The 23,388-nt window shown below is 43.8% G+C and overlaps 1 protein-coding gene across 2 annotated transcripts; it reads left to right on the forward strand.

The window, feature by feature from the left end:
• Positions 1–506: 506 nt before the first annotated feature.
• acp5a (acid phosphatase 5a, tartrate resistant) lies at positions 507–23,371 on the forward strand. Of its 2 annotated transcripts, none has more exons than XM_072248265.1 (7): positions 507–591; positions 1,084–1,174; positions 7,733–7,929; positions 9,276–9,403; positions 9,508–9,705; positions 11,284–11,431; positions 22,934–23,371. In XM_072248265.1, exons 1-7 carry the CDS (start codon positions 571–573, stop codon positions 22,973–22,975), a joined length of 825 nt encoding a protein of 274 aa, XP_072104366.1. In that variant the 5' UTR covers positions 507–570; the 3' UTR covers positions 22,976–23,371. The 2 variants fall into 2 exon arrangements, with proteins under 2 accessions (XP_072104366.1, XP_072104364.1); XM_072248263.1 differs by lacking the exon at positions 22,934–23,371 and adding an exon at positions 13,856–15,873 and having other exon boundaries at positions 511–591.
• The last annotated feature ends 17 nt before the right edge of the window (positions 23,372–23,388 follow it).

A 23,388-nucleotide genomic window follows, 5' to 3' on the forward strand; every position in this document is an offset into this window, starting at 1 on the left:
GCATTGGTGTTTCCATACCAGGGTGAGATGCAGCCAGTCAATACACTCCACTACACATCTACAGAATCCAGATGTGCAAAATGATAAACGGCACAGGGAAACTATTTTTATTTGCATGGTATCTTACAACAAGAAGGCACAAAAGTTCAAATTGATAGACACGAGAGTTACTGGAGATGCTGTAAATCTGGACCAAGATACACAATGTGCTGGAGGAGCTCAGCAGACCAGGCAGCATCTATGGAGAGGAATAAACAGTCCTGAGGAAGGGTTTCTGTCCGAAACATCAACTGCTTATTTCCATCCATAGATGCTGCCTGGTCTACTGAGCTCCTCCAGCACACTGTGTTATCTTCGCATTGAGGCTGGGAAGGATCGGAGCAGTTTTTCAGGCTGTGATTCATAGACTGAAGAGATTGAGGAAAGAGTTGGGCAAGTTGAGTAAAGTACAGAAAGCGAAATGGGTTCAAGGTACTAATTGGCTGCTTCTTGTTCCAAGTTCCCCCGGGATGGCATTGTGAATCTTGAAAGAAAACCAATTGGTTTAAGTCAGCAAGAATAATCTAGGAAATGAAGCATACAGTAAACAAAGTAAGTTGAGGCCTGTTTCAGGGCAGAGTCCAAACCTTCTTCTCCAGCTTGGCTCAACCCAGGCTAATCAGTCAGAGACTCTCCCCTCCCCTCCCCCACCTTTTAAATCTACTCACCCTTTGTTTTTTCTCCCCAGTCCTGCCGAGGGTCTCAGCCCGGAACGTTGACTGTGGTTTTTTTTCCCCCCCCATGGATGCTTCCTGGCCTGCTGAGTTCCACCAGCGTTTTGTGTGTGTGTGTGTTAATCAGTCAGAGATCTGGGTCCTAGAGAGGAAGAAAGCCCCATGTAAAATCAAATAACTGGAAATGATTCTGGCACTGGGCCAATATGCTGGAAAGGCTTCAATTCTGTAACTTATAGGATGCGCCCTGTAGATCACCGATGCCACACCATGTTGCTCCAGGCTGGTGGGAGGGGTGATTGAAGGACCCTCGGTATTAAGATCCTCGCAGGGTGAATTCCTCTGAGGTATTAATCCAAATGCATTTCAGTTCCAGGTGGCAATGTTTACAGAAGTCTCACTGATGTTCCTATTCGTACTCCAGGGTGTAACAGCAAGCCCCAGCCCTGCTGCTAAAAGACGTAAGTGTTGTACATTTACCTGGATGACACTGCTACCTTGGGCAGCCTTATAACAAGCAATGCATACACGATTCAGAGCTGATGTCTACAATGTGCTGTATTTAGTGTTACAACAAAAAAAAAAATCAGCCGTTTATTGTTGTATTTGAAAAATTGCTTCCAGCAGCTTCAAAGGCACTTGGTAATTTATGTCCATTTCAACTCCACTGTGCTGTTGTGCATTGCCCACCCTAGGTTTTTCTATTATTGATATCAACATGTTGTCGATGACAGTAAAGTTGAAGGTACAGCTGGAGGTTGGGACTTCAGCAAGTACAGAGACCACCACAGTTTTCAATGCTTTTGGTCTTGTGTGAAGATGTGGCATTGAGGTCTACTGATTGCTTCAAAAAGTTAGTGAGGCTGAAGCCAGTTCATGGCATTTCTGGACTGTCTGTTCAGCTGCTTAACAAAGAATTCAAGCTATGCTTGGAAAACTGCTGACGATCTGGGTACAGGGGAAATGTGTCCTTCAGTCCAATTGTGTGATGGGAGGAGTGGTCTGAATTTCATAGTCCCAACTGTTCAGATTAAACCCGTTGGCTCAATGTTTTATCTTTTTCCCATTTAGTCTCATAGATGGACACTGTTGATTTTTCTGCTGACTTTTAGACTGAGTTTCCTAATCTCAAATCAGAGGGAAATCCAGTTTTAAGCTTGGGAGTTTGTGCAGAATGCAAATCCTGTTAGTGGGTTGATGGTTGGGAAGAAGTGAATGAATCAGAATTGGGTTTAATATCATCGGAATATGTCATGAAATTTGTTGTCTTTGCTGCAGCAGTACAATGCAATACATAAATAATAGAGAAAAAATATACAGTGTATATAAAAAAATTAAATTAAATAAGTCTTTATTGGGTCTTTATTCTTTGGAATGTAGAAGGTTGAGGGGGGGACCTTGATAAAGGTATTTAAAATTATGAGGGGGATAGACAGAGTTGACGTGGATAGGCTTTTTCCACTGAGAGTGGGGGAGATTCAAACAAGAGGACATGAGTTGAGAGTTAAAGGGCAAAAGTTTAGGGGTAACATGAGGGGGAGCTTCTTTACTCAGAGAGTGGTAGCTGTGCGGAACGAGCTTCCAGCAGAAGTGGTTGAGGCAGGTTCGATGTTGTTGTTTAAAGTTAAATTGGACAGCTATATGGACAGGAAAGGAATGGAGGGTTATGGGCTGAGTGCAGGTCGGTGGGACTAGGTGAGAGTAAGAGTTCAGCACGGACTAGAAGGGCCAAGATGGCCTGTTTCTGTGCTGTAATTGTTATATGGTTAATATGTCGTGCAAAAGTATAAATAAAGAGGTGGGGTTTCTGGGTTCAATGTCCGTTCAGAAATTGGATGGCAGAGGGGAAGAAGCTGCTCCTGGTTTCTGAATTGTTGAGTGTGTTCCTTCTGGCTTCTGTACCTCTGTCCTGAAGGTAGCAATAAGAACCATTAGACCATCAGATATATCAGCAGAATTAGGCCATTTGGCCCATCAAGTCTGCTCTGCCATTTCATCATGGCTGATCCATTTTCCCTCTCATCCTCAGTCTCCTGCCTTCTCCCTGTATCCCTTCATGCCCTGACTAATCAAGAATCTATCTGCTTTAAATATACCCAGTGACTTGGTCTCCAGAGCCACCTGTGGCAATGAATTCCACAGATTCACCACTCTGGCTAAAGAAACTCCTCCTCATTTCCATTCAAATAGGATGCCCCTCTACTCTGAGGCTGTCCTCTGGTCTTAGACCCCCCCCCCCACCATAAGAAACCTCCTCTCCACATCTACTCTTGAGGCTTTTCAACATTTGAAAGGTTTCACCCCTCATTCTTTTGAATTCCAGTGTGTACAGGCCTAGAGCCATCAAATATGATAAGCCTTCCAATCCCAGAATAATTTTTGTGAACCTCCTTTGAACGCTCTCCAATGTCCTTAGATAAGGGGCCCAACACTCACAATACTCCCAAGTGAGGCCTCAACATTGCATCCTTACTTTTATATTCTAGTCATCTCGAAATGAATGCTAACATTGTATTTGCCTTCCTCACCACTGACTTGACCTGCAAATGTTAGGGTATCCTGCACAAGATCCTTTTCTGCCTCAGATTTCTTTTTTGAATTTTCCCTCCTTTTAGAAAACAGTGCATCCTTTCATTTCTTCTACCGAAGTATATGACCATACACTTCCTGGCACCGCATTTCCGCATCTCATCTGCTACTTCTCTACCTATCTGTCTAGGGCTACGTCCACACTAGACCGGATAAATCCGTAACCAAAGCTTTCTCTGTTTGTTCTGAGCTTCCGTCCACACTGAAACGGCGTTTTCCTCCCCCGAAAACGGAGCTTTTCTAAAACACTCTCCAAAGTGTTTAAATCTGAAGATCTGGGCGTTGTAGTGTGTACGGGGTAACCGGCTATTTTTAAAACCGCTGTCATGACGTGCCGGAACAATTGGTGATGGCACCACGACATTTCATTGTTTTCTTGAACGCAGCCTCCAACACCACAACGGTATCTGACAGTAGATGTGTAACAGCCTAATGTAACATCGTATGGAAATACAAGATAACACTGATGCAGACATGTTTCATACATTTAACAAGGTGCTCTATTAATGTACTGCTTGTGCAAGCATTCAATAGATGCAATTGTCACTTTTGCCCAGTAACTCGTTTCATTGCACATGTTAAATACAGCAAAGTAATACACAGAGACATGGCAAAAGTAAAGGCAAACAAATGAGGTAACAGCAAATTTCACTTTTGCCCAGTAACAAGCCTTGTTGCATTTAGTTTTAGCTGTCGTCCCTTTCATCGGTGAAGAGACTATGGCTGTAGGAAATGTTTCTGGACAAACGCGCACCAAGTCTTTCGTTTGGCAATTTCCTTTTAAGTTTTTCTAGTCTGTAACTGGACAAACGTGCACCAAATATACCGTTTCCTCTTCGCTTGTTTTCTGTGTGTCCTGCGCATGCCCAGTAGGAGGAGATTCGCCCAAATATCCGTTCTAATGTGGACGGAGGAATTTTCAAAAACACCTGGTGTGGATGCCTATCATTTTTACGCAAAACTGGCGTTTTCAAAATTATCCAGTCTAGTGTGGACGTAGCCTAAGTCTTTCTGTAGCCTCTCTACTTCCACAAAGCCATCAATTCCGTCATCCTATAACGTAAAAAGAATCAGTCCCAACACAGACCCCTGTGGAAGACCAATAGTCACCGGTAGACAACCAGCAAAGGTTCAAGCAAGAAGGGTCTGGGCCCGAAACGTCGACTGTACCTCTTCCTAGAGATGCTGCCTGGCCTGCTGTGTTCACCAGCAACTTTGATGTGTGTTGCTTGAATTTCCAGCATCTGCAGATTTCCTCGTGTAACCAGTAAAAATTCCCTTTATTCCCACAATTGTAACATAATTGTCACCGGAGAGGTGCAACTGATAGATATAAAGGCTGACGGCCTTTGGAGATACTCGAGAGAGAGGCACTCTGATCCAACATTACAGCACAGTTTGAAACCATATGTTAAAAAGCAAAGGTAACAGGGCAATCTCTATAGTTAGAATGCCCTCATAATGCTTCTTTTCAGCTGCATGTAATTTTCCACTAACACTCCCAAAATGAGTATTAATTACTGTGATCTCTGAGTTGTATTTATGTAATGGAGTGTTGATTGCATTAATGCCTATGCAAACATCTCTATCAATTGGATGTCTCCTGGTCTACAGTTTACTCTTAAGTGCCCTCATAACACTACTTTTGAGTTACTTGTAATTTTCCATATTCCTGGGTCTTCCTACCAACACTCCCAAATTGAGTGTTAATTACTGTGATCACTGAGTTGTATTCATGTGATGGGGTGTTGATTGCATTCATGGAGACTTGTATATCAGTCAGTTAGGTGTTTCTTGGTCTGCAATTTACTGTTCCGAACTGCATTTTGAATTCAATCCACAATTCATATTCAGGTCTGAAGGATGGTTGCTCTTGAAGTTGAATCAATGTTTGCTATATTGCATCTCCAAATTGGGCCCTAACACCTACACTTTGGTTCCGGCCACCGCTTTATTCATGCTAGTATCTCTCCTGTAATACTATGGGCTTTAAACTTGCCAAGCAGCCTTGTATGTGGCACCTTGTGAAAGGCCTTCTGAAAGTACACAACGTCAAGCGATTCTCCTTTATCTATCCTGCTTGTTATTTCCTCAAATAATTGCAGTAGATCTGTCAAATAAGAGGAAACCAAGCTGACTATGGTCTATTTTCCATTCAGCCAGAACCAATGGATCTTGAAAGATGATTACTAATGCCTCCACGATCTCTTTGATCACCTCTTTCTGAACCCTAGGGTGCAGACCATCTGGTCCAGGTGACTTGTCTACCTTCAGACCTTCTGGTTTCCCAAGAACTTTCTCCCTAATAATGGCAACTTCACACACTTCTGCCCCTGGCACTCTCAGATTCCGGCATACTGCCAGTGTCTTCCACCGTGAAGACCGATGCAAAATATGTATTCAGTTCATCCACCATTTTCTTGTCCCGCATTACTACCACTCCAGCAAAATTTCCCAGTGGCCCAATATCCACTCTCACCTCTCTTTTACAATTAGTATACCTGAAGAAACTTTTGGTTTCCTCTATAATATTATTGGCTAGCTTACATTTGTATTCCAGCTTTACTACCTTTAGTTGCCTTCTGTTGTTTTTTTTTAAAAACTTCCCAAACCTCTAACTTCCGTGACTTTTTTGCCCTGACTTTTGCTTTTATATTGGCTTTGACTTCCCTTTTCAGCCACAGTTGTGTCATCTTCCCGCATTATGTCATCCCTTTGGGATGTATATATCCTTCATCTCCTGAATTGCTCCAGAAATTCCAGCCCTTGCTGCTGTGTCATCATCCCTGCCAGTATTCTCTTCCCATCAATTCTGGCCAGTTCCTCTCATGCCTTCCTTTTACTCCAATGTAATACTGATACCTCTGACTTTAGCTTCTCCTTCTCAAATTGCAGGGTGAATTTGATCATATTATGATCAATTACCCCTAAGGGCTTTTTTTAACCTCTCTAATCAATTCCAGTTCTTTGCACGACACCCAATCCAGAATAGCTGATCCCCTAGAGGACTCAACCACGAGCTGCTCTAAAAAGCCATCTCATAGGCATTCTAGAAATTCCCCCTCTTGGGATCTAGCACCAACCTGATTTTCCAATCTACCTGCATTTTGAAATCCTCCACGACTGTTGTAACATTGCCCTTTCGGCGTGCATTTTCTATCTCCCATTGTAACTCCTTTACTGCTGTTTTGTGGTCTGTATCTAACTCCCATCAGGGTCTTTTCCCTCTTGCAGTTTCTCAGCTCTTCCCACAATTCAGCGCCTTCTGACCCTTTGTCACCTCTTTCTAATGAATTGACTTGATTTTTTACCATCAGAGCCACCCCGCCCTCTCAGCCTACCTGCCTATCTGTCTTTTCAATACAACGTGTATCCTTGGATGTTGAGTTCACAATTATTATCTTCTTTCAGCCATGATTCAGCGATGCACCTAACATCATACATGCCAATCTGTAACTGCTGTTCATCTATGTTCCCACGTATAATGTGCAGCATTCAGTCCTGTATTCACCCTTTTCAATCTTGTCCACCTTTTAAATTGCAACTCAACCTATTGACTGGAATTCTGCCCTATTGTCAGCCTCTCCTTGCTACACACTGCCCCTGTTTCTGAACCAACTACCTCATCCTCGGCACTACCACTCTTGTTCCCATCCACCTGCCAACTTAGTTTAAACCCTCCCAAATAACGCTAGTAAAATTGCCCGCAAGGATGTTGGTCCCGCTCGAAGTCAGGTGTAATTCGTCCCTTTTCTACAGGTCATACCGTCCCCGGAAGAGATCCCAATGATCCACAAATCTGAACGCCTGCACCCTGCACCAGTGCCTCGGCCATGCATTTACCTGCCAAATGCTCATATTCTTGCGCTCACTGGTGTGTGGCACGAGCAACAATCCAGAGATTACTACCCTGGAGGACCTGTTTTTCAACTTTCTACCTAGCTCCCTTAAATCTCCCTTCAGGACCTCTTCACCTTTTCTACGAATGCCTTTGGTGCCAATATGTACCCTGACTTCTGGCTGCTCCCCTCCCCTTTAGAACAAGGCACGCCCTGGGTGAGGGGGTTCTTAATGATGGATGTCGCCTTTTTGAAGCATCGCTTCTTGAAGGTATCTTGGATCTTATGAAGGCTGGTGCCCATGATGGAGCTGACTGAGTTTACAACTCTCTGCAGTTTATTTCAACCCTGTGCAGTACCCCCCACCCACCCGATAGTAGACGGTGATGCAGCCAGTAGAATGCTGTTTATGATACACGTGTAGAAATTTGGATGTACTGAAGAATAGAAAAAATTCAAAACAGCAAATCAAAAATTTACCTTTTAAAATCACAGAGGGTAAAAGGACATTCAGCCCATTGTACCTGTGCTTCTACATGTTCTTTGACTGATATATGTCCTGTATAACTCTTGTCATCTTATCCCTTCCAGATGAAAAATCTCTCCGTTTCTTGGCACTCGGTGATTGGGGCGGGCTCCCATTTTCACCATACACAACTCCTGTGGAGATGAGTACAGCCAAACAAATGGGGGTTGTGGCCGAGACAATGGGCATCGACTTTATTCTGTCACTGGGGGATAACTTTTATTACAGTGGAGTTTACGACGTTACTGACAAGAGATTTCAGGTACCGTTATACCTATATTTGTCATACTGAAGCAAATGGCCGTGGTCCTACTGACTAATTGGAAAAAGGCTCGGGCAACAGTCACAAAATGGGCTAGAATACAGACGCAAACAGCAGGAATTCTGCAGACGCTGGAAGTTCAAGCAACACACATTGAAGTTGCTGGTGAACGCAGCAGGCCAGGCAGCATCTCTAGGAAGAGGTACAGTTGACGTTTGGGGCCGAGACCCTTCGTCAGGACTAACTGAAGGAAGAGCTAGTAAGAGATTTGAAAGTGGGAGGGGGAGGGGGAGACCCAAAATGATAGGAGAAGACAGGAGGGGGAGGGATGGAGCCAAGAGCTGGACAGGTGATTGGCAAAGGGGATATGAGAGGATCATGGGACAGGAGGTCTGGGGAGAAAGACGGGGGGGGCGGGGGTGAAACCCAGAGGATGGGCAAGGGGTATCTTTCTCTCACTCTCCTTTTTCTCCCTCTGTCCCTCTGATTATACCCCTTGCCCATCCTCTGGGTTCCCCCCCCCCCCTTTGTCTTTCTCCCCGGACCTCCTATCCCATGATCCTCTCATATCCCTTTTGCCAATCACCTGTCCAGATCTTGGCTCCATCCCTCCCCCTCCTGTCTTCTCCTATCATTTTGGATCTCCCCCTCCCCCTCCCACTTTCAAATCTCTTACTAGCTCTTCTTTCAGAGACCTGACGAAGGGTCTCGGCCTGAAACGTCGACTGTACCTCTTCCTAGAGATGCTGCCTGGCCTGCTGCGTTCACCAGCAACTTTGATGTGTGTTGCTAGAATACAGATTGTTAGGGAATATTGTGAGAATGATTGCTGCTGTCTTGGACAGCAATAACAGCATGAAAAGAGCTGTATACATCCTAGAATGCTTCAGAACCATTTCAGAAAATTTAGCGCAAAACAAAATAGTAACGCAAGTGACCAAAACTTTGATCAAAGAGGGAAGTATTTAATGAAGAATGGTAGGGTGAGATAGTGGTTTAGGAATGGGGTTCTGTAGGATGTGGCCCTGGCAGCTGAAAGTACTGCAGCCAGTGGGGGAAGAGTCCAATATTTGCCAAGTACAAAAAGCTAGAGATAGAGACCAGAATTGGGAGGAGTTAAGGGTTACGCAGATGATGTGTGAGGTAACAGGGATTAAACAGAAAGAAACAAATCCATTAAATGTTTCCCCAAAATAAGGTCCTGCAAGGGGTGTGGGAGGGATCCCTGTAGTCTATAGTGAACGTTGGAATGGAATGAGATGGGCTACAAAAATGCACGCAATGCTGAAGCAGTCTGAGGCCAATAGCTTAACGCTCTGAGGTTGCAGTGTTCTTTGTGATCGCAGGAAACATTTGAGGATATCTTTTCTGCCAAGTCACTGAAGGACGTGCCCTGGTATGTTGTAGCAGGAAACCATGATCACTCGGGCAATGTAACTGCACAGATCGAGTATTCCAAGGTGTCCAAGCGATGGTGAGATGGGTTAATCCCTGCAGTTTCCCATTTCTCCAACATATCCACTGTCCTGGTGCATTTCACATTAAACAATATGCCGTTCTGTGTTTTTTTTCCCCCAGGAATTTTCCACAATATTACTATGACCTGAACTTCACCATAGCAGGCTCCAATACTACCGTTACAATATTGATGTTGGACACAGTCCTGCTGTGTGGAAATTCTGATGACTTCCGGGGGAAGGAGCCAGAGGCACCAAAGGATTATCACGTGGCTAACACACAACTGCAGTGGGTTGAGGAGAAGTTGAAGGCCTCCAGGTATATGGAGCTGTGTGTGTTTTGTAGTGTTGGTTAGCTGTTCACAGTTACTTGCTTGGTGCCCATTACGCTGCTGGTGTTTAGGGCAGCATTAGAAGTCCTCCATCTCTGAGTGATCAGGGCTTTCTTCATTGTGCCAGTATCTTCCCCTTGGTGTACTGCCAGTCATGCAAGTCCTGGGTGGAGACTCAAGAATACTGTCACACTGTAAAAGGTGTGGCGCGTGGCCAAGTGGTTAGGGCGTTGGGCTCACGATCTGAAGGTCGTGGGTTCGAGTCTCGGCCAAGGCAGTGTGTTGTGTCTTTGAGCAAGGCACTTAAACACAGACTGCTCCAGTCCACCCAGCTGAAAATGGGTATTGGCAAATGCTGGGGGTTAACCTCGTGATAGACTGGCGTCCTATCCGGGGGAGGGGGTGGAGTCTTGTGCTCTCAGTCGCTTCACACCACAGAAGAGGTGTCCCCATTCCACAGTGAGAGGGGAGACATAACAGAACAACTCGCTGATAAAAGCCTGTTGCATCGCTTTTTCCGAGCTCTGTACTCAAGGAACTCGGGTCTCTGGGCACACAGCCAGCAGCCAGCTCGCTGCTTTTGATCTTCTGTATGCTCCCACGACACATCAGGCGGCAGCACCGGCCTCGAATCAGCCGGTCTCCAGAGCCACAAAAATCCGGCACCCTGAAGACGCGCTGGTCTCCCAGGCCGTGTCCTTGGCGTATGGAAAAGTGGCCGGTCGTGTGGCTCTGAGGGTGGGTCCCATTTCCGCAAAGAACTGAAGTCAGAGTGTAACTCCAGGTCAGGGTCCTCAAAAGATATATCAAAGATAGAAATAAAGCTGATTCCAACGATGCAAGCAAACGATGCCATCATCCTCCTAAACTCCATCCACAAGATGGGTGCTGGGATGGAGAAGCATCTCTATCAAAGGAGGCATACGTCATTCCTTCCTCCACTGGCAGCAGGTCACCATCGGGCAAGTGTAACGCTCGTTTAGCTCCCCCCCCCCCCCAATCAGGGTCACATGATGCCATGGGAGCAGGTGGTGGATGGTCACATGAGCAGCTGGGGCTACACAACCACTGACACCAGGCAGACAATCTCTGAAGCGTATTGATAATGGCTGGGGTCACCTGTCTCGTAAAGACTCTGCCTCGAAGAAGGCAGTGGCAAAAGGCTTCTGTAGAAAAATCCCCACATCACATGACAAGGCACATAACAAATGAACACAGAAACACAAGAAGCTTGCAAGAATCTGATACCTGGTCGTTCAGAAAACCTGATAGCTTGGCATCATTAAGTATTAAATGTTGCTACCTTACAGGTTGTGGTTTCCAAATCTGCCTCGCCTGATCCATGAACACCTACACTGCTTTATAAATCTTTACGCAGTTTACTCTTCATCGGAATCCCCAGCCTATTCCCCCTCAACCTGAATCAAAAATCCTGGTAATTTCAATTCATATGATGTCCTTAATGCAGAAAATGTCTCATGATCTTAGAGATGTAATCAGGCAAACTTCGGCATCAACTCAGGACGTCCTTTTGTGATTTCAATTAATCTTTCCTTGTCTTACAGGTCGGACTTTCTGATTGTTGCTGGTCACTACCCAGTCTGGTCAATTGCTGAACATGGACCCACTCAGTGTCTGGTGAAGAAGCTGTATCCCCTGCTCACTAAGTACAGGGTCAGTGCATACTTCTGTGGACATGACCATAATCTGCAGGTAGGGAGCAGCAAGTACCAGAGATCTACAAGCCAATGTACTGTATGTTAATGGCTTAATGGTTCCATTTAATATCAGAGAACGTATACAATATACAACCTGAAATTCTTAGTCTTCGCAGACATCCACAAGACAGAAGAAAAACTCCAAATGAATGACAAAAAAATGTTAGAACCTCAAAGCTCCCCTTCCCCCCCCCACGCACAAGCATCAACCCTCCACCCCCCCCCCCACTTGCTCCAGGAAAAGCATCGAACCCCACCCCAGCAACCCCCAGAGACCAAGAGTCCATCAAAAACTACTGTCCATCCTGACAGCCCAACATCTCACAGGCTCTTGATCTCTCTCACTGGTGAGGAAGAGAGATTTCGCTCCTGCAACAGCAAGATGGCTGACCAACAGCTCACTCTTTCGACATTCCTACGTTCGGTCTCCTATTTAAAAAAAAAAAACTTCCATAATAATTAGGGAAATAAGTACTATGTACTGGGAGATGGCACTGAGAATTTTCTACTGGTGCTCAACCATTGACGTTCAATAAGTTGTTGTGTGTCCAAAACAACACACTAAATGCTGGAAGATCTCAAAGGGTCAGGCAGCATCTGTGGAAGTGTTTTGGGCTGAGACCCTTCTTCAGGACTGAGAAGGAAGGGGGAAGATGACACAATAAAAAGGAGGGGGTGGGGGGGTAAGAGGCTAGCTGGAAGGTGATAGGTGAAGCCAGGTGGGTGGGAAAGGTCAAGGGTTGGAGAAGAAAGAATCTGAGAGGAGAGGAGAGTGGACCCAGTGGTAAGTAATACGCAGGTGTGAAAAGGTAAAGGGTCGTGGAGGGAAATAGAGGGCGGGGGTGTGGGGGACATTGTGTCCAGCTCCTGTCACTTCATTTAAGTGAAAAGATCCTAGGGGAAGTGCAAGAGAGAGATACTGGAAGTGGAAGAGGGGTTCAGTTAGAAGGTTAGAGTGGAGAAGCTGGTGTAGTTCTTCTTGGAGCAGAGAATCAGACGAGACCAGATGGAGCTGTGCCTGAGCAGGGATAGTTTGCATAAAATATATAGAGAGAAGTTATTCCCATTAAGGAAAGAATCAAGAATCAGAATCAGGTTTATTATCACCGGCATGTGATGTGAAATTTGTTAACTTAGCAGCAGCAGTTCAATGCGATACATAATCTAGCAGAGAGAAAAAAAAAATAAAACATAATAAATAAACAAGTAAATCAATTACGTATATTGAGTGGGCTATTTCAAAAAATGTGCAAAAACAGAAATACTGTATATTTGAAAAAAGTGAGGTTCAAAGTCCATTTAGGAATCGGATGGCAGAGGGGAAGAAGCTGTTCCTGAATCGCTGAGTGTGTGTCTTCAGGCTTCTGTATCTCCTACCTGATGGTAACAGTGAGAAGAGTGTATGCCCTGGGTGCTGGAGGTCCTTAATAATGGACACGGTGTTTCTGAGACACCGCTCCCCAAAGATGTCCTGGGTACTTTGTGGGCTAGTGCCCAAGATGGAGCTGACTAGATTTACAACCTTCTGCAGCTTCTTTCGGTCCTGTGCAGTAGCCCCTCCATACCAGACAGTGATGCATCCTGTCAGAATGCTCTCCACGGTGCAACTATAGAAGTTTTTGAGTGTACTTGATGACATGCCAAATTGCTTCAAACTCCTAATAAAGTACAGCCGCTGTCTTGCCTTCTTTATGACTACATCAATGTGTTGGGACCAGGTTAGATCCTCAGAGATCTTGACAGCCAGGAACTTGAAGCTGCTCAGTCTAGATTTAAACAGTAGATTTAAAGTTTCGGACAAAAGATATAAGGGGATGTGAGGATTTTTTTTTTGAAGGGTATTTATGATTTGGAAGTTGCAATCTACAAGGATGTTGGAGAATCTTAGTCTAAGCTTTAAAAGGGAATTGATTAGGCACTTAAGAGAAAAAATTTGCAGGACAATTGCAAGAGCATAGGAAGCTGGTGTGATTGCTTTACAAAGATATGATGCCGACTCAATAGGCGAAAAGATCTCCTGTGCTTTTATTATTGATTTTCTCCCTTTCCCTAGGTCAGTGGGCTGAATCCAACTGGAAAGTCCATGATCATTCTCTTAGTCTAGACTAACTGCTTCACTGTAGACTGAGATTTAAACCTTACACCTTCTGTTCATAAATTGTTGAACTTTATGACAAACTGGACTATTAGGCTCACACCAATCAAAGTGAAACAGCATGTTGGACAATAGTTATTAGCTGATGAAGCTGGGAAAATGTGAACTGTCAGTATGTTGTGTACAGTGTCTTGTTTTTCTGACCTTGCTTAGTAATGAGCAATGCCATTGGGTTGTCTAGGAATACCTGAATCTGTGGATACATAGAGTGAATGCAGTTCGTTTAAATCCAAATTCTAAGAGTTTCCTCTTCCATTGTTTCAGTTTATTCAGGATGATAATGGGATTGGCTACGTCCTGAGCGGAGCTGGGAACTTCATGGAAGATTCAACCAAACATGAGCATTGTATTCCAAAGCACTGGTTGAAATTTTACTATGCAGACATTAGCTCTTTAGGGGGTTTTGCTTATGTGGAAGTGATGCCGGAGCAGATGGCCGTCACCTATATTGAAGCACGTGGCAAATCCCTGTATCGGACTGCCATCCCTAGATGATCAGGCAGGTGAAGCTCGCAGCTATTTATCACCTGAAGAGGAAACCCACAGTGCTAAATGACAGAGCTTGCTAAAATTGAACTGAACTGAACTGGTTCATGTGCTTCCTTCTCTTGAAGCTGGTTTGTGTGCAAAGGCTTTGTTCTTTTTAGCCAAAATCTCTCAAATTGAACAGTACTATAAATAGAAACATTTGGTTTCCATTGCTACTGAAGTGAAGTGCCAATGATTCCTTCTAGCTCAGCGATATTTAAGTAATGCTTTTATTACACTCAGGGATTGACAGTTACTATTTTCTTGTTCTGCTCTACCAGATATGCACATGCTAGGAGTACATTGGGAAAGTCATCTTATCTCAGATTAGATGGCAGGACAATTGGGAATAAGGTGGCAATAAGACAGACTGACTGAACGAATAAGATGGAAGGCAATAACTGGAATACCTTGACCTTCACAATGGTCCACTCTATACAATGATACATCATTCTCAATCACAGAGAAATTGGTTTGGTGCTTGCTATATATACAGATCAAGAACATTCACTGTGATTATGGCAGGTCTATGGCCTTATTCCATTACCTGTACTTGCTCCATATCCCTGAATATCATTAGTTAAGAAACATCTACCAACCTTTGATTTAAAACTGACAATTGAAATTTGCAGAGAATTTAACACTTTGGTTTATAATTCTAAAAAATGTCTGGCTGGCTCTGATGACAAATTCCCTACTTAATCTTCAGACTTCTAGGGAATGGAAGACTTTTTTTTCCAGCTGTGCAGCCAACATGTTGTTCTTGCAGTGTTGTGTCCAGAACAGCACACAATACTGCAGGATTTTGTACAGCTGCAACACTAGTTTTATCTCATTATGCTCTAATCCTATGATATAGAAGCCTGTATATTACTAGCCTTTACTTTCTATACCCATGTGTATCATTTCAATGATCCACGTAGCCCATTAAGTTTCTTTAGAGGTTGGTCCTTTCTCTTCAATGCCTTTTAGAAAGTATTGTTCTATTGCTTAACTCAAAGCAGGTAATCTTAAACTGGCCATGTTATTCATCTATAATTTTATTAATATCTTTAATGCTTCCATCTATATTGTTTTGAATGCCACTCATATTTGCCATCAGTATCCAAACTGTTAATAAACAGTGTGGACATTAAGGATCCGGTACAGATCTTTAGATCTGGGTTATAAATTTTGTGTTTAATATATATATATATTTTTTTAAATACTCCACACTGATGTTTGGTGCTTTTAATAACTAAACAAAGCTAGTCTGCCCCATTGGTTTTGATTGCAGACGTGTTTGTTACTTTTTTAAAAACTGAAATTTGATACACATGCCATATCGAGTTGTCTTTGCAATTATTTAAAAGAAAGCAACACATGGAAGGGCTCAATGTGATGAGGCAAGGTCCTCTGCACCTCTCATAAACATGAGAAAGTCCAAAGCAACACATTCTCTACGCTTCTGTTGGGAGCTGTGACCCTGTAGACTTTTCAGAAGCACCATTTTCAATTTGTTATCCCAATTACATGTTGCACACATACAAGAAAAAATTGTGCGAATCCGCTCCAGACTGCTGACATAATGATGCTATTTATGTAAGCAATGTGCATGACTGTGTTTGATGTATCTCATGTTAATCTGGTTCTGATGTTTGACTTTTTGTATGTTTTAAAAATCTGTCTTCAAGTGTGAATTGTTCCGAATTCTCTGGGATTGTTTTATATGATTATTGACTTGTTAGCTTTGGAATAAATTGGAATTATTACAATATATTGTCATCTCTAAATTAAAAATGTGCATTTCAGTCGTCGTGTCTGGTTGCACTCAGAACTTGCTGATGTAGCATTGCCCAGGTGCTGCTGTGAATTTGCTAAGTTCACACGCCTACAGCTCTGCTTTATGTGGCTGCAAATCTTCATAAACAGCACAACTAGTTTAGCTGTGTTTTTTTCCCCCTTTTCTCCCATTTTTTCAGACCCTTTGTAATTTAAAAATGCAAAATGTATAATAGCAACAAATGTATAGTTTTTTAATGGAATTTAAACTTTCCAAAGCTTCACAGTTGTTAACAGAAGAATTTATAACTACTGTGTTGAACCAAAAACTACTTGTCTATTGGAAATTGCTGATCAGCCACAGTTGTGGTTTTGACAATACTTACACCGTAAGCCGAAGGTTTTTCTATATGTGTATTTAATATTATATTCACTGCCATTCAGCAACTAAGGAAGTAAGCCACTCACAACAAGTTTGCATAGAAGAATGATTTAATAAGACAAAGGCTGATCTTGCACCTTAGCTTCAAGTTCCCACCCTATCGTGTTCCATGCTTTGCTTTGATCTCAGTATATACATCATTAACCCATTCTAATTATTTCCAACTCTTTGAATAAAGTAATTTTTCCTCATCTTCCTGTTGAGTTGCTCATTCTAGAGACAGAGCAGCACATAAAAATGCTAGAGGAACTAACCAGGTCAAGCAACGTCCATGGGAAGGATAAACAGTTGAAAGTCTCTGACCCTCTTCCTCTTCTTGGACCCATTCTCCCATCTCCAACAGGCTTGCTCTTCTGGCAGATGGACCTCTACCTTGCTGAGGCTAATCAGCAACTCTCGGACATCCCTTCTTTCTTACCGCTTGAAAGGACCATCAGGCCAATGTCTCCCACACCATCACCAACCTCATCAACTCTGGAGATCTTCCATCCTCTGCCACAAACCACATAGCTCCCTTTCCCCACACTGCTCTTTTCTACTTCATACTCAAGATTCACAAACCTGACTGCCCGGGTAGGCCCCATTGTATCTGCCTGCTCCTGCCTCACAGAAAACTTGTCCGCATATCTTGACTTGGTTTCATCCCCCTCGGTTCAGTCCCTTTCCACCTACATCTGCAAAATTTCACATGCTCTCGGTCTCCTCAACGACTTCAATTCCTTGGACCTGATTGCCTTATTTCTTCATGAATGTCCATACCCTGTACATGTCTATCCCCTGTCAAAAATCCTTAAAGCCCTCTGCTTCTTTCTTGACAATAGACCCAAACAGTTACCCTCCATGACTACTCTCTAGTGGAGCTGGTCCTCACACTCAACCATTTCCTTCAGCTCCTGTTTGTAACAAGCCCAAGCTGTGGCATAGGCCGCTGCCTTTTGGTTAGCTATGTGGAATGGTCGATGTTCCAAGGCTTTGATGGTAACGTTCCCCAGCTCTTTCTGTGCTGCACTGACAGCTGCAAGGGTATTGCTTCATGCACTCGTGCTGGGCTCATCAATTTCATCAACTTTGTGGCTTCCACCCTTCCCTCAAATTTACCTGGTCCATTTCTAATTCTTCTGTCACCTTCTCTCGATCTCTCTGTCTCCATTTCTGGAGACAAACTATCTCCCAATGTCTTTTAGAAACCTGTTGATTCTCGCAGCTATCTTGATAATCCTTCCCACCCTGCCACCTGTAAAAAAAAAACACACAAAATAAATACCATTCTCTTTTCTCAGTTCCTCTGTCTCAACTGCATCACTTCCCAGGACAAGGCTTTCCTTTACAGAAAATCAGAGATGTCCTTCAAAAAAAACAGAGTTTCCTTTCCTCTTCTATTGATGGTGTCCTCAACAGCATCTTCTCCATTTTGCCGGACATCCATCTTCCCGCCCCGACTGCCATCATCCTCAATGGGATCTTACTACCAAACACATCCTTACTTCCCCTCCTCTCTACAGTCTGCAGGGGATTGCGCCCTCCAACATAGTCCTTGTCCATTCGTCCCTCCCCGCTGATACGCCTCCGGGCATTTAACCCGGGTGGAAGAAGTGCTACACCTGACCATTCTCCTCCTCCCTTACCTCCATTCAGGACTCCAGGTGAGGTAATACTGCAAGTCCATTGGAGGTAATCTACTGTCTGCAGTACTCCTGGTGTGGCCTCCTCTATGGCGATGAGACCCAACGTAGAACGGCTTTGTTGAATAACTTTATTCTGTCCACAACAAGCAGGATTTCCTGGTGGCCAGCTATTTTAATTCCATTTGACACAGTGGTCCATGGCATCCTCTACTGCCATGATGAGGCTACTCAGGTTGGAGGAGCAACACCTCATATTCTGTCTGGGTAGCCTCCAACCTGACAGCATGAACACCAACTTTTCTAAGGTCTGGTCATTTTTCCCCTTCCCTCTTCCATTCCCCACTGTGGCTCACTTCTCATCCTCACCAGCCTCTCACCTTCTACCCCCCCCCCCCCCCCATTGGATCTCATTGCATGGCTATAGCTTTCTTGTTCTTATCTACACAGGGACACAAATAAACAACACTCTCTCTTCTTTGCCTGCCAAAGTTTTATCACTCTCATGTACATGACCCAGATGTCATTGTAGTCCACAGTCACTTCCTTCATGAGAAATGTTCAGAGGTAAAATACGTCTCAGAGCTGCTGACCCAGGGCTCCAGCAACCTACATTCCCCCTGTGACGGTGTTGGCTGCCTCTGAGTGCTCCAGTTTCCTCGCGCGTCCCAAAGCTGTATGGGTTTGTAGGTTAATTTGGCCACTAAATTGCCCATGGTGCATAGGTCAGTGGTAGAATCTGATGGAAATGTAGGAGGAATAATGTGTGATTAGTGTATATTAGTGTTATATTGATACCTAATATTCTGAAGGACATGCTTCTATGCTAGAGGGACCAAGTGGATTATTACACTGGACAACAATGATTTTGCTTCCTGAATACTTTAGTGTGTATTTTATTGATTTTGGGCTGCTGATCATGAAAATCACAATGAAATTTCCCTATCACATACAAATTTCTTGAAATCGCCTGTATTCGTTATTCCAATTCATAATTCAAGTCAGAATAACTGATGCCAAGATTAAGGAAGGCATTGTTGTTGGTCCGCAAATCAAACAGGTCATCAACGGCAGGCAACTCGAGGAACTTCTAGTGGGATTGGAGGACATTCAAGGATGTTGTTGAAATTTTACTTGCCAACTACATGCAGCTGGTTGACATCATGCTTCAAACATACAAAACCATGAAGCGCAACATGTCAGTAAAGATTCATTTTCTGCATTCCCATTTAGACTTCCTCCTGGCAAATCTTGGCACTGTTAGTGACGAGCATGGTGAAAGGTTTCACCAGGACATTGCAGTCATGGAGAAACGGTATCAGGGCTGCCGGCTGATTATTGTTGGACACTTAAAAGAGAAGCCTCACACACCAAGTACAAATGAAAATCGAAAAAACATTTTTAGCTTAGTTGGACTACTGCAAATCATCAGCACCATCATTTGCTAGCTTCAAAATATGAAAGCAAGCTAGCAAATAATATCAAAATGTCGAAATAATATCAAAATAATATAAAAGTTTTTTCAAGTATGCTAAAAATAACAGAAATGAGAGTGGATATAGGGCTGCTAGAAGATGAGGTAGGAGAAATAATAACGGGGGACAAGGAGATGGCTGATGAACTAAATGAATATTTTGCATCAGTCTTCGCTGTGGAAGATACAAGCAGTATGCCAGATGTTGTAGTGTGTGAAGGAAGAGAAGTGGGTGCAGTTACTGTTACAAGAGAGAAAGTGTTCAAAAAGCTGAAAGACCTAAAGGTACATAAGTCACCTGGACCAGAGGAACTGCACCCTAGGGTTCTGAAAGAGGTAGCGTTAGAGATTGTGGTGGCATTAGAAATGATCTTTCAAAAATCATTGGATTCTGGCATGGTGTCAGAGGACTGGAAAATTGCAAATGTTACTCCATTCTTTAAGAAAGGAGGAAGGCAGCAGAAAAGAAATTATAGACCAATTAGCCTGACTTCAGTGGTTGGGAAGATGTTAGAGTCAATTGCTAAGGATGAGGTGATGGAGTACTTGGTGACACAGGACAAGATAGTACAAAGTCAGCTTGGTTTCCTTCAGGGAAAATCCTGCCTGACGAACCTGTTGGAATTCTTTGACGAGATTACAAGTAGGATAGATAAAGGATATGCAGTGGAGGTTGTATATTTGGACTTTCAGAAACCTTTGACAAGTTGCCACACATGAGGCTGTTTTCCAAGTTAAGAGCCCATGGTATTACAGGAAAGTTACTAACATCATTAGAGCATTGGCTGATTGGTAGGAGGCAGTGAGTGGGAATAAAAGGATCCTTTTCTGGTTGGCTTCCAGTGGCTAGTGTTGTTCCGCAAGGGTCAGTGTTGGGACCACTTCTTTTTATGCTGTACATAAATGATTTAGATCAGTGGTCCCCAACCACCGGGCCCCGGACTGGTACCGGGCCGCAAAGCATGTGCTACCGGGCCGTGAGGAAACGATATGATTTGGCGATATGAGTCAGCTGCACCTTTCCTCATTCCCTGTCACGCCCACTGTTGAGCTTGAACGCACGTGATGTCATTATACATGCGAGGTTATTACCTGTGCATCATTCATGTCAGCGCGGGAAGAAGATCAGCTCCTCACGCTTGCAAATGATGGCCGGCTGAAAAGTATGTTTGACATAACATCTGGGCAGGCATTCTGGATCAAAGTCAAGGCTAAAAATCCTGAGATAGCCACAAAAGCACTGAAAACGTTGCTTCCATTTCCAACATATCTCTGCAATGAATGCAACGAAAACTAAATTGCGGAATAGACTGGACATAAGGAACCCCCTTCGAGTATCGCTGTCTCCCATCACCCCTCGATGGCACCGTCTTGTTGCAGGGAAACAAGCCCAGGGCTCCCACTGATTCAGCGATATTGGTGTGTTGCAATGATTTTATATGTTCATACGGGGAAAATATGTGCTGTGTGTTTAATATCCAAACATTACTTAAAATGTTATGATGCTATTGACTTCTATAACCATATAACAGTTACAGCATGGAAACAGGCCATCTCTGCCCATCTAGTCCATGCCGAACGCTACTCTCACCTAGTCCTACCGACCTGCACTCAGCCCACAACCCTCCATTCCTTTCCTGCCCATATATCTATCCAATTTTTCTTTAAATGATAATATTGAACCTGCCTCTACCACTCTGGAAGTTCATTCAACACTTACTTCAAGCTCCCCTGTCCTCCCCTGATAATTGACTTATCACTATATTCATGGGAGGAAAATATGCGCCGTGTGTTTAATATTAAATTCGTTAGATAAATCCTTTCAGAAACGAAATTGAGTATATTAGCCACTTATCACCTATATCCCGGTCGTAATCAACACCACCCCCCTCCCCCTCCGAACAGAATCGCCAAAAACAATTTGCAAGAAAAATCGGCACGTACAATACGCATGCGCACTGGTGCCCACGCAAGGCTTCATGGTCATTGTAGTCTCTCTCAGGGTGAACCCAACGTATTTGACAGCTCTTGTCCGTTGGCAACCCTACCCCCCCCCCCCCCCCCCCCCCGTCGGCCGGTCCGCAAGAATATTGTCGATATTAAACCGGTCCGCAGTGCAGAAAAGGTTGGGGACCCCGATTTAGCTGATGGAATAGACGGCTTTGTTGCCAAGTTTTTCAGATGATGCAAAGATTGATGGAGGGGCAGGTAGGATGCAGAAGGATTTAGACAGATTAGGAGAATGGGCAAGAAAGTGGTAAATGAAATACAATGTTGGAAAATGCATGGTCATGCACTTCGGTAGTAGAAATGAGTGTGTAGACTATTTTCTTAACAGGGAGAAAATCCAAGAATCTGCAATGCAGAGGGACTTGGGAGTCCTTGTGCAGAACACCCTGAAGGTTAACTTGCAGGTTGAGTCAGTGGTGAGGAAGGCAAATGCCATGTTAGCATTCATTTCAAGAGGTTGAGAATACAAGAGCAAGAATGTGATGCTGAGGCTTTATAAGGCACTGGTGAGGACTCACCTTGAGTATTGTGAACAGTTTTTGGCCTCCTCATCTTAGAAAAGATGCGCTATCATAGGAGAGGGTCCAGAGGAGGTTCACAAGGATGATTCCAGGAATGAAAGGGTTATCATACGAGGAACGTTTGATGGCTCTGGGTCAATACTCACTGGAATTCAGAAGGATGAGGGGGGATCTCATTGAATCATTTCAAATGTTGAAAGGCATAGACAGAGGTGGAAAGGATGTTTCCCGTGATGGGAGAGTCTGCAAGAGGGCACAGCCTCAGGATAGAGGGGCACACTTTCAAAACAGAGATGCAGAGAAATTTCTTCAGCCAAAGGGTGGTGAATTTGTGGAATTTGTTGCCACATGCTGCTGTGGAGGCCAGGTCGTTGGGTGTATTTAAGGCAGAGATTGATAGGTTCTTTACTGGACATGGCATCAAAGGTTACGGGGAGAAGGCTGGGAACTGGGGTTGAGGAGGAGAAAAAAATGGATCAGCCACGATTCAATGGTGGAGCAGTCTTGGTGGGCCACTTGGCCTAATTCAGCTCCTATGTCTTATGGTCTTATCATGCAATTAAACACATATTCAATAAAAGTTCATTTCTTGTTTCTCCAATTGCTTTGAGATACAAGTAGTCTGAAGTTATAGTTGTGTCAGCTTCAAGCGGTCTATCATAAACAAAAAAAAATTTCTGACGACACAACGCTTCTGAAAAAAGATTGCTGTGTTCATGTGTTTCAGCACTTTTGCAAGCATGATAAAACATGCAACAGATACTGTCTGCCACCATAGGTATGTCCCAGAGTCTAGCTACTGACAGCAAATTACACAGCACAATATGCCTCTATCTGCTTCTCAGCTGCTGCCTTAACTCTTACCCTGTCAGAGATATTCTGTCTTCTATCCGTCTTCCCACACCCTTCTGTTACCTACCTTCTTTCCTTCCGAGTGCTGATGAGGGCTCCTGGGCCTGAAAATGTATCTGTTTCTCTCCACAGATGCCACAGAAATGTAACTCCACAGAAGCTGAAGACCTCTAGCAGCGTCTGTTGCTCCAACACCTGCAGTTTGATCTGTTGCACGCTATCTGATGACAGGCGGAACAATGTGCACGTACATGAAGCGTAAAGCATCTGCCAGAATGGCTTGGTTTGAAATTAGGCTCCTTTTCCATCTGCATGCTTGTACCTCCACGTCCTTCTTCCCCACAGGGAAATGGTGGTTGGTAGAGGGAAATACGTTAGAGGCTTTTTAAGAGACATTTAGATAGGCACATGAATGTGAGAAAGATGGAAGGATGTGGACATTGTGTAGGTAGGAGGGTCTAGTCTTTGGGTGTTTATGATTTGCTTTTTAGTTGGTTGGGCACAACGCTGCAGGCCAAAGGACCTGATCCTGTGTTGTACTTTTCTATGTTCTATGCACTCACTTTATTCATCAAGATGTACATGAT

The sequence above is a fragment of the Mobula birostris genome, chromosome 32 (genome assembly GCF_030028105.1).
Source record: "Mobula birostris isolate sMobBir1 chromosome 32, sMobBir1.hap1, whole genome shotgun sequence".
NCBI lineage: Eukaryota > Metazoa > Chordata > Chondrichthyes > Myliobatiformes > Myliobatidae > Mobula > Mobula birostris.

Coding starts and splice junctions, on each gene's coding strand:
- acp5a (XM_072248263.1), top strand. CDS start 571: ATGAAGCATACAGTAAACAAA. Junction 7,930..9,275: donor TTACTGACAAGAGATTTCAG/GTACCGTTATAC, acceptor TTGTGATCGCAG/GAAACATTTGAGGATATCTT. Junction 9,404..9,507: donor TCCAAGGTGTCCAAGCGATG/GTGAGATGGGTT, acceptor TTTTTCCCCCAG/GAATTTTCCACAATATTACT.